This window comes from Mandrillus leucophaeus, unplaced genomic scaffold (assembly GCF_000951045.1).
Source record: "Mandrillus leucophaeus isolate KB7577 unplaced genomic scaffold, Mleu.le_1.0 Scaffold101, whole genome shotgun sequence".
NCBI classification, from domain to species: Eukaryota; Metazoa; Chordata; class Mammalia; order Primates; family Cercopithecidae; genus Mandrillus; species Mandrillus leucophaeus.
This window is the reverse complement of record NW_012098210.1, coordinates 1,788,270-1,799,902: the sequence shown is the minus strand read 5'-3', so window position 1 is coordinate 1,799,902 and position 11,633 is coordinate 1,788,270. Positions and strand designations below refer to the sequence as shown.

The following is an 11,633-nucleotide window of genomic DNA, read 5'->3' as shown; positions in this document are numbered from 1 at the left end:
CAATCCACGAGATCTAGCTTCTTCCTAGCAGATGCTCCCACACAGACTTGGGGTAGAAATGAGCAACATGAGATAATGACTGTGCTAGAAATCTGGTCTTTGGGCAAGCACAGTAGTAGAAGCATCCGGTTCTTCTGCAGCACTGTGCAGAGGTTTCACTAAGACAGTCACATGTTGCATACATCTATAGCTGCTCTGCTCTTTGCTGAGCAGCATCTAAGCCTGGCTCACTGGACCTTCCACAGGTTTTGTAAGATACCTAGTATCTTATAATAAACCCCTTTCTGCTTAAAAGAGTGGATGAAAGGTACACTCTGTAGTCTGCAAGTAAGAACCCCAATGGATACACTTGACATCCACTACCTTTCAAGATCAAGTCTCATCTCCCACCACTTCCCATCTTATACCTTATGACCTAAGACTGCTATTTCTAGTCTCTGTGACTTTGCTCATGTTTCTCCTTTGCTTTGAAGTTTCTGCCCAACTTTCTTCTCCTGAACTCTGACTCACTCTTCAATAATGAGCTCTACTGGGTTACCAGGTTGGGCTGAATGTTTTTTCTCTGAACTCCACAGAACCTGGCAATACCTCCTTTGCACACATAGCACATTACAGGAAATGACCTAACTACCTGTGTAGTATATGAGGGATTACATCTTACCTGTGTAACCTTTAAGCCTACCCACAGTGCTTGGCACACAGCAGGTGCTCAAAAAATGTTGACTGAGTTTAATAAACTGTGAAATCCAAATCTGTAATCCCTGCTCCCCACTTATGGTTAACCACAGGTTTTTCCCTGCTTTTGTTCCCTCACTGAGTTCATAAGGTCCCCCATTTAGCCCTCTTCATCTAAACTCTGTCTACTAATAACTAATAACTGTCTAATAACCATCAAGGCATTATGGGATGCCCTAGTGTAAGCTCTAACTAAACATGGTCAAGGGATAAGCCTATTTCTTTCTACTGTGCTATTACCATGAAGAGATCCCCATCTCAGCTGCTTAACAGCCTTAACATACAATTAATTTTTGTCAATTTTCACCTTCAATGTGGGAAGGGACCAAACTGGTTACGGTGGCAGATGCTGCTGGTTACTAACTCAAAGCCATTCCTCACTTTATTCTTTGCCATCAGAGCCACAATTTTGTTTGAACGTTAACCTTTCACTGGCTTGAAAGGTGCCCATTCCCCAGGCTCAGAGGGGTAAATCATGATCATTCTCAAGGTCCTAGCCAGTGATTAGAGAGGGATGTGAACATGTGATCCAATCCTGGCCTGCTGGTCCTGAGGACAGGGTGATGGGGAGGATTCTGTGAAAAGCCTTCCTCCCTAATAGACAGAAAATCATAGGCAGGTATGTTCCTCTTCTGTGCAGGATGCTGTGTTTACACTGAGGAGAAAGATGGAAGCATCTGGGTTTGTAAGGATGTCACTGACCCATGGAATCAGCCAACTCAAGAACTTGTCTGCATTTGCTTTCATATTATGAGACAAATATATGTTCCCAGCTGGGCACAGTGGCTCACATCTGTAATCCCAGCACTTTGGGAGGCAGAGGCAGGTGGATCACTTGAGGCCCGGAGTTCAAGACCAGCCTGGCCAACGTAGCAAAACACCGTCTCTACTAAAAACACAAAAAATTAGCTGGGCATGGTGGCACATATCTGTAATCCCAGCTACTCGGGAGGCTAAGGCATGAGAATCGCTTGAGCCCAGGAGGCAGAGGTCGTAGTAAGCCAAGATCGCACCGCTGCAATCCAGACTTGGTGTCAGGGTGAGACTGTCTCCAAAAAAAAAAAAAAACAATGTTCCCATCTAGACAACTTTTAGTTGAGTATTCTCTTACCTGCAGCTGGACACACTAACTGATCTTGCGTTACTCTTCTGCGTAACATTAAAGTCAACCTATTCCACCTAATCTCTTCATCATGATCTTTGAAGTAAGTTCTAGGAATTCCTGCTGATTAATAGCCTTTCTCCATTTTCCTTATCGATTGCAGCAATTATTTGTCTAGTCAGGGTCCCTTTCCTTAAAACCACAAACATGTAAATATTAATGTTACACATACATACAGGAACTTCAGCAAATTCACTCCAGTGAGAATGCCTGGACTGCCCCATTTCTGAAGTCCACCTAATAGCCTATTTTTTGGATACAACCTCTTTTTCTTTCATCTTTCTCCTTTTCTTATGCTGTTCTTTCGTTTTCTCAAGATCTCCAGTTCCTCAATCCTACCAGTTTTTCCTAGAATATTAGTTTATTCCTAACAACTTCCTGATGCTTTTCTTTTCTACTGAAACTGAAGCCCTTGGTTGACTACTTGAACCAGCAACTGACCTTCCCTTTTGTCTGAGTACCACATGTTCTCTGCATTTACCACCAATCCCAGGGTGCAGATGAAGAAAAAAAAAAGAAAAAACAAATCATACAACTCAGCACCCCCCAACCCCCATCAATGACATCCCACTGTAGGTAGGCAGGCCCTCAGTGCAGCTAGACATGCCCTTCGCTTTCTCTCTTCAGTATCCTTTTCTCATGGACCTTAGAAGCTGTTCCAAACTTCCGCTGCTCTCATGTCACAGTCCCATCCCATTTGTTCAGTAGACAACCATGAAAACATAGGTGAGTTGCCTCAGCTTGCTTTATCCACACCTACGAGTCATCTCTATCCATTCTGTCCTCTCCTTTAACACTCTCAGAGGAAGAAACAGCCCTTCTTATGTTCACACTAATCTCTCCATCAGTGTTCTTTTTTTTTCTTATAGTAAAATACAACATAAAATTTATGATTTTAGCCATTTTGACTCTTTTTTTTTTTTTGAGAAAGAGTCTCAGCCTGTCGCCCAGGCTGGAGTGCAGTGGCGCCATCTGGGCTCACTGCAACCTCCGCCTTCCAGGTTCAAGCAATTCTCTGCCCTGGCCTCCCTAGTAGCTGGGATTACAGGCGCCTGCCACCATGCCTGACTAATTTTTGTATATTTGTATTTTTTTTAGTAGAGACGGGGTTTCACCATCTTGGCCAGGTTGACCTCAAACTTCTGACCTCAAGTGATCCACCTGCCTTGGCCTCCCAAAGTGCTGGGATTACAGGTGTGAGCCACCGTGCCCGGCCGATTTTAGCTATTTTAAGTGTACAGTTCTGTAGCATTAAGTATATTCACACTGTCGTGCAACCATCACCACCATCCATCTACAGAACTTTTTCATCTTCCCCAGCTGAAACTCTGTACCCACTCCTCATTCCTCCCTCCCCCAGCAACCACTATTCTACTTTCTGTCCCTATGAATTTGACTACTCTACATATGTATATATAGTCTATATTCTATATGTACAATCATACAATATTTGTCCTTTTGTGACTGGCTTATTTCACTTAGCATGATGTCTTCCAGGTTCATCCATGTTGTAGTATGTATTAGAATTTCCCTCCTTTTAAAGGCTGAATAACATTCCACTGTATGCATGTACCACATTTAATTTATTCACTCATCTGTCAATGGACACTTGGAGTGCTTCCACCTTCTTTTATGACTAATGCTGCTATAAACATGCAAGCGGAAATTTTATCCAGTCTTCTCACGCATCTTGCATCAAGAGCCAGACTTGCTTTTGCCAGCTTTCCCTCTCTCTTTTTTCTGTTCAAATTCACTCTCTCTATAGGATCCTTCCCCAAAACCTATAAAACATACTCTTATCTCTTTATGTGTTTTTTCAGGCTACTGGCAAAGACAAAACCAACCAAACAAAACCCTCAAATATCTCACACAGAATGTTCTATAAACATTTTCTAAATCATCTTTAAAAATCTCCTCTTAGTAGCAACTCTTCCCTCAGGCCTTGGTTCATATATGACTAACCAGATAGTCATATATATATATACACACATATATAATATATAACATAGCTGGTGTCATGTCAGGTATTCTTGTCCTGTTCTCCCTTATTTTTACTGTTGAGGGCAAGGCCTGCTTTTATTTGTAATTAGAATCAGCTCAATAAAGGATTCACTGACACTTACCATAAAATACATATTTAGATACAGATTTCTACATGGGAAACCTTAGGGAACGACAAGAGGGTAAATTTAAGAAAATGATTAAAACTATTTGACTGACCATAAAAAAAATTCAGTCACTTAAAAAAACCAGGTTTGTCACGGAAAACATGAAACGACAAATATTTCTTCTAACACACAGCTGTGGAGGAGCCAAGAGATGGTGGCAATGGTCAGGCAGGGAAGTGAGGGGGAAAGCACCCGCTCCTTACGTTGATGAATGAAGCATTGATGTAATCAGAATCTGGAACCCCTTCGACTGGTGTCAGGTGGACTCTAGAGTGGTCATCTAGGAAACAAACCACAATATTTCAGTAAAATCAAAATTTATTTCTCACAGAACCTGATGCAACCAGGACAGTTGAGACATCTGTGCCTATGTGCACTGACTCATACTTGTATAAAGATGCCACTCCAACAACATAACACTGCAAAAAATTGGGAATATCTTAACTATCATTAGGGGACTAGTTAAATAAATTAAGATACATCTACAATGTGGAATACTAAGTAGCTGAGAAAAAGGAAAGTTTCTTGACAGATGAACTGACAATATATACTGTTAAAAGAGAGAAATGTGTACAGTATACTAATCATATTAAAAAATATGTATTACATACACACATACCCACACCCACACACATACACACATCCCCCTCCTCCAACATATGCACATAAATAAGAAGACAAGGCCGAGCACAGTGGGTCACGCCCATAACTCCAGCACTTCGAGAGGCAGAGGCAGGTGGATCACTTGAGGTCAGGAGTTCCAGACCAGCCTGGCCAACATGGTGAAACTCTTGTCTCTACTAAAAATACAAAATTAGCTGGGTGTGGTGTCTGGCATGTGCCTGTAGGTAGTCCCAGCTACTTGGGAGGCTGAGGCAGGAAAATGGCTTGAACCCAAGAGGTGGAGCCTGCAGTGAGCTGAGATCATGCCACTGCACTCCAGCCTGGGTGACAGAGTGAGAAAGAAAAAAGAAAAAGACAAAAGTATCTGTAAATGCATAGTGTAGTGGTCCTAATTTTTTGGTTCCATACTTCACTTATAAAAATGTAAACAGGCATCTCTAATATATGCTCATTTATTGACAAATTATGCACATATGCTAATGTATTATGTACCCTGAAATATAAAATTTTTAGGGTCTGGGTGTCGTGGCTCATGCATGTAATCCCCATTCTTCGAGAGGTCAAAAGTGGGAGGATTGCTTGACACCAAGAGTTTGAGACCAGGCTGGACAACACAGCAAGACCCTGTGTCTAAAAAAAAAAATTAGCCAGGCATGGTGGCATGAACCTGTAGTTCTAGTTACTCAGCAGGCTGTGGCTGGAGGATTACTTGAGCCCAGGAATTCGAGGATACATATCTACGACACATCATTGCACCCCAGCTTGGGTGGCCCTGTCTCTAAAAAAATAAATGAAATAAAAAATTTAAAAGGATGAATTTTTATTTTTATTTTATTTTATTATTTTATTACTTTATTTTTTTTTTGAGACGGAGTCTCGCTGTCGCCCAGGCTGGAGTGCAGTGGCCAGATCTCAGTTCACTCCAAGCTCCGCCTCCCGGATTCACGCCATTCTCCTGCCTCAGCCTCCTGAGTAGCTGGGACTACAGGCACCCGCCACCTCGCCCGGCTAGTTTTTTGTATTTTTTAGTAGAGAGGGGTTTCACCGGGTTAGCCAGGATGGTCTCGATCTCCTGATCTTGTGATCCACCCATCTCGGCCTCTCAAAGTGCTGGGATTACAGGCGTGAGCCACCACACCCGGCCGGATGAATTTTTAAAAAGCAAATATACTGGCTGGGCTCACTGGCTCATGCTTGTAATCCCAACGCTTTGGGAGACTGAAGCAGGAGGACTGTTTGAGGCCAGGAGTTTCAGACCAGCCAAGGCAACACAGCAAGACCATCTCTATAAAAAGTAAAAAAATAAAACATTCATAGGTTCTGAGGATTAGGAAACTTTTTTTTTTGAAAAGCAAATATAAAAATCAAGTGAGGTTCAAACATCTTCCTCTCATATTTCATTAAATTATGCATATCTCATTCTGGATACCAAAGGCCTAGAAAAATGTCTGTTGACTTATGGATCAACTGATTAGCAATGGCTAACTCTGGGAAAGGTTTATACAGAGAACTCTGCATTAGAATTTTTTTCAAAGAATACCACAAAAAACCATCTCTACCACCACCATCACCCGCTGCTTCCTGCCTGATCCTAGTGAAGCTGGCTCTCCAGAACCTCCTAGAAACTTGAGGCCTCATACAAAAATCCTCCTGGATCATCCTAACCAACTCTTGAGTATGTGGGATCCATAAAGGCTCTTTCAGACCAAAGTCTTCCACCTACTCTATTTATTTATTTTAATTAATTAATTTATTTATTACTTATTTTATTTATTTTACTTTATTTTTTTGAGACAGGGTCTTGCCCTGTCACCCAGGCTAGAATGCAGTGACACGATCTTGAGTCACTGCAACTTCCGCCTCCCTGGGCTCAAGCGATCCTCCTACCTTAGCCTCCTGAGTAGCTGGAATGACAGACACACGACACCATGCCTGGCTAATTTTTTAAGGTTTTTGTAGAGATGAGGTCTCACTATATTGTCCAGGCTAGTTTCAAACTCCTGGGCTCAAGTGATTCTCCCACCTTGGCCTTCCAAAGTTCTGGGATTACAGGTATGAGCGACTGAGTCCTGCCATGAACCCACTCTTGTTATCCACCCTGCTGTGCCCAACTGGAAGATTCTTTCCATCTTCAGAAAATCCCTCTAGAGATGTAATTTCAGGTTACATCCCAAGAAACACTAAAGGCACTCACAAGGCAAGATGTTTACATATCGATTTTTTTCCTTGTTTTCCTCCTTGGAAGCAGCCTCACAGGTGGCCTGGATAGGACATGCAGGGAGAGCCTGAAAGGTTAAGAGAAATTAGAGGAATTATTAGCAGCGATAAACATCAAACATGCAAACTGCTGCACCAAACCCTGACCCAGAAGCACGTTCTACCTTTTTCCTGGGGGGAAAAACATGGGCCCAGGTTATGCAGCCTAACATAGAGAATGCACCTCTCCCCTTAAACAGCCATAAGCTCCTTAGAGTTCAACAACACAAGAATCCTCGGGGGGCAGAATGCCCTTTCTGTTATGTAAGTATAGCATGCTCTTTACATGATTACTACGTGGTTAGGAGCCTGTCGTTATGATGTTAGGCCAAAATGGCCTACCCTTGTAAATGGGAATGGGGACATAACTGAAGGAATGGGTCATTTATCCTCATGTTAATTACCACCACACAAAGATGACATGCATCTCAGAGTGAACCATACAGGAGGGTTCTGGATGGCCAGCTGATTTAGTATCTTTCTAGGGATCTAAGGGGGCATGGTACCCCAGCCTCTAGCATCATGTGGCAAGGAAGCAAGGACTGGTGGGTGAGTGGGAGGGCATTCATATGGATGCAGCAGTTAAGAAGCAGAATATTTGGGTGAGGTGACATTAAATTTGCAGCAGTTTTGGAGCAAATGTAAATTAGTTAGTGCAGGGAGGTTATCACAATGATTTGACATGAGATAGTCTGGGTTTCTATGAACTTGAGCACATCTGTTTTCTAGGTCCAGTTTCCTCATCTGTAAAATTGGGGCCGGGTAAAGTGGCTAATGCCTGTAATCCCAGCACTTTGGGAGGCTGAGGAGGGTGGATCACCTGAGGTCAGGAGTTCAAGACCAGCCTGGCTAACAAGGAGAAACCCTGTCTCTACTAAAAAGACAACAATTAGCCGGGCATGGTGGTGCACACCTGTAACCCCAGCTACTCAGGAGGCTGAGGCAGGAAATCGCTTGAATCCGGGAGGTGGAGGTTGCAGTGAGCCGAGATCACACCATTGCACTCCAGTCTAGGCGACAGAGCGAGACTCCGTCTCAAAAATAAATAAATAAATAAATACATAAAATTGGAACAACAATATCTGCCACACAAGGAGATAATCTCACGTGTGGCAAAGAATAAGTATTCAAATAAATGAGTTTTATGAGAGTGGGAAGCTAAATTTTATTATTTGATCTGTTCTCCTCTTGTATGTTTCATATATAAAATTAAGGATGAAAAAAGGAGCTGGGCGTGGTAGCTCACACCTGTAATCCCAGCACTTTGGGAGGTAGAGGTGGGAAGACTACTTGAGGCCAGAAGTTTGAGACCAGCCTGGGCAACACAGCAAGATCTCGTCTCTACACTAAAAAAAAAAAAATTAGCCAGGTATGGTGGTGCATGCCTGTAGTCCCAACTACTCAGGAGGCTGTAGTCCTAACTACTGGGAGGAACACTTCGGCCCAGGAGTTCAAGGCCATGATTACACCACTGCAGTCCAGCCTGAGTGACACATACAGTGAGACTCTGACACTATAAAAACAAGTAAGAAAGCAAAAAGGGAGGCAGTTTAAAATTCCAACCCTAATTCCGAGCAAGTGACTTGGAAATACATTTTATGAGCCTTAAGAAAACTTTTTGAAAATACTTTTTGACCCAGCAATTTCATTTCTGAGAACATACCCTAAGGAAATAAAAATCTTTATGTCCTAATTATTTACTTCATCATTATTTAGAATGACCCAAAACTGAGAACAACCATAGTATTCAGCAGTAGAGGAACAATTCATGCATTACTTTTCATTCATTCTTTCAACAAATATATATTTTGTACCTACCAGGCACTGGGCTACGTACAGAGCAAAGAGTGGGGAATCAAATATAAGTGCAGTTCTTGCCCTCAAGGACAATATAAACTTGTGGGTGAAAAGCAGACATTAAACAAATAAAACAAATACATATATAATTATACACCACCATGAATGCAATCAAAAATAGACTGCTACTAGAGATGAAGTATCAAGCGCCAAATTTGGATTACAGGTGGGTCTCTCTGAGGAAGGATGAGTGTAGAAAATAGTATTCCAAGCACAGAGAACAGCATCTGTGGTAACCCAGAGGTGGGAGAAGGCTTGGTTGTATGAGGAACTGAAAATCAGTGCAGGTGTCACGCACAAGGTGAGGCTGGTGGGGATGGCAGGAGGAAGTAGGAAGAGATGAGCCTGGCAGTCAGATCATCCATTTCCAGGTAGGTCCTTAATAGGGAGTTCAAATTTTATGCTAAGTGCATGAGGAAATCATTGAAGGTTTTTAAAGTGTGATCCATTTTCCATGTTAAAGAATTACTTGTTATTACATGCAAAAAAGGACTACAGAGAAGAACTCAAGCATGGAAAAATGATGACACATGGAAATGGATGCATTTGAGACATATTCTGGAATTAGAATTACTACATTTGGGCCAGGTGTGGTGGCTCACACCTGTAATCCCAGCACTTTGGGAGGCCGAGGTGGGTGGATCACCTGAGGTCTGGTATTCGAGACCAGCCAACCAACATGGCGAAACCCCATCTCTACTAAAAATACAAAAAATTAGCTGGGTGTGGTGGCACATGCCTGTAACCCCAGCTACTTGGGAGGCTGAGGTAGGAGAATTGCTTGAACCTGGGAGGTGGAGGTTGCAGTGAGCCAAGACTGCGCCATTGCACTCCAGCCTGGGCAGAAAGAGCAAAACTCCATTGCAAAAAAAAAAAAAAAAAAAAAAAAAATTTACTACATTCGGAGATGGAATGAAGGCAAAGTGGACTGGGAAGAGCAAGAGGCAGAAATGAATAATGAAGGTTTCTATCTTTGATGATGATGATAATAATAATAATAATAATAAAAAGATTGAATAAAGGAAATGCCAGCCCAAAGGGAACTAATTTTTGTCAGATAGAAGCAAGAGTTTTTTTGTTTTTTTTTTGGAGACAGGGTCTCACTCTGTCGCCCAGGCTGGAGTGCAGTGGCACCATCATAGCTCATTGCAGCCTTGAACTCTCGGGCTGGTGGTATCCTACTACCTCAGCCTCCTGAGTAACTGGGACTACAGGCATAGCACCACCATGCCTGGCTAATTTTTTAATTTTTATTTTTGTAGAGGTGGATCTTGCTATGTTGCCCAGGCTGGGAAGCAAGAGCTTTAAGAAAGGAGCAAATATATTTACTGGAAACCAGCATGACAGTGATAGGATAAATTAAAGTAAAAGACCCAAAGACAGGAAAATTAGGACCTCATAATCCATCTGCCCTTACCTACTCGAGAGATTTCCTTTCAGAATTAAAACCCTGGAGGTTCTGCATGTTATTTTACTAACAGAGGCAATTACCCCTGACCCTATGCTGTGAATACATAAAAGGAAGAAAAGAGTTTCCTGGGCTGGACTCTTACACATGCAGTAGAGACCATTATTTTAGATCAGAATTTCCCAATTCACCCACAGTTTGCATTCTCTTTCTTCACATAGACTTCCACAGGTTTCCACCCAAGTACAGGGCAGGATGAGATGTCAGTTTTTTAAGCCCTGATGGCTAATCCAGAGGAACTACTTTTCCTGCACATCTCTTCTCTAAAATGTAGAACAGAAGTAGGGACAGCAAGACTCTTGAAAACAGTCTTCAATACAAAAATATCAGGAGTAACAAAGACTACATCTCACAGCCCTATCAGCATCCCTAGCTCCTCCAGTCATGATAAAGAAAAACTAGGTCTCAGGTGGACTAAGTCTCCTAAAAAGAGTCAGGAAGAAACAGGAGCTACTGTTTAACAAGAGAGAAGAAAGGGCTTGCCCTGGAGAACACAGCGCTAGATGCAAAGGTTCGGAATGAAGAGCCTACGTCAGAGATGAAAACAAGGTGAATCCTACTCCTTTTGGTTTCTACTCTGAAACAGCTCACAGAGCTAGGAAGGAGCAGCTAGAGCAGAAGCCTATAAAATGTTAAACTCTCTAGAAACACTAGGTGGCATCGAAGATCGTTTCATCTCTTGCTCAAGCCTTAATTGGAACCAAGGCTAAGTACTCATTAGCCTTTTTTTAAAGACATGTCAGTTAAAAAAAATTTTTTTTCAAACTTGTTATTTATTTTTTAAAAAGTATCCATCACATAATTTAACTTAGAAGTTCTCTTCGGGCTCCTCTTCTTATATCCTCTTCCTTTCCCTCTCACTGGTAAATCTGAACTTTTATATTTATCATTATATCACTTTATTTGTATCTCGTATTTTTTGCATCCAAAACAATATATTATTATTGCTAGTCTAGTTTTTGAGGAAAATGGAATCATGATTAAGTGGTGGTTGCTTTTTTTTTTGGCTCAACATTACGTTCCTAAGATTCATCCTGGATGTTTGCTTACTTCTGCTACTTTGTAGTGCTCCATTTGAGACCGTGTCAAAATTTACTTATCCATTCTACTACTGATGAATATTTGGGTTGTTTACAGTTAATGGTCCTGCTTTGAGACAAGGCAAGAGCTTTAAGAAAGGAGCATATCTTTCTTGTGCATATGTGCAAGAATTTCAGGTATAGGAATCTTTAACCTTACCAGATAAAGCCAAATTGTTTTTCAAAGTAGTTGTACTAATTTATACTCCCACCAGCAATGTACATGTTCCAGTTCTGTATCCTTATCAACATTTGCTACTGTCAGACTTTGTATTAAATGTAGT

General features: G+C 41.8%; 1 protein-coding gene across 3 annotated transcripts in view; it reads right to left on the bottom strand.

The window, feature by feature from the left end:
* PTPRA (protein tyrosine phosphatase, receptor type, A) overlaps positions 1-11,633 on the bottom strand; it is a 189,809-nt gene that overhangs the window by 34,592 nt on the left and 143,584 nt on the right. For all 3 annotated transcript variants that reach the window (XM_011974654.1, XM_011974659.1, XM_011974651.1), the window contains 2 exons: positions 6,884-6,974; positions 4,269-4,345 (listed from right to left, as the gene is read on the bottom strand). In XM_011974654.1, coding sequence (XP_011830044.1) covers positions 4,269-4,345; positions 6,884-6,974 — 168 coding nt within the window. The remainder of the gene's footprint in view (positions 1-4,268; positions 4,346-6,883; positions 6,975-11,633) is intronic.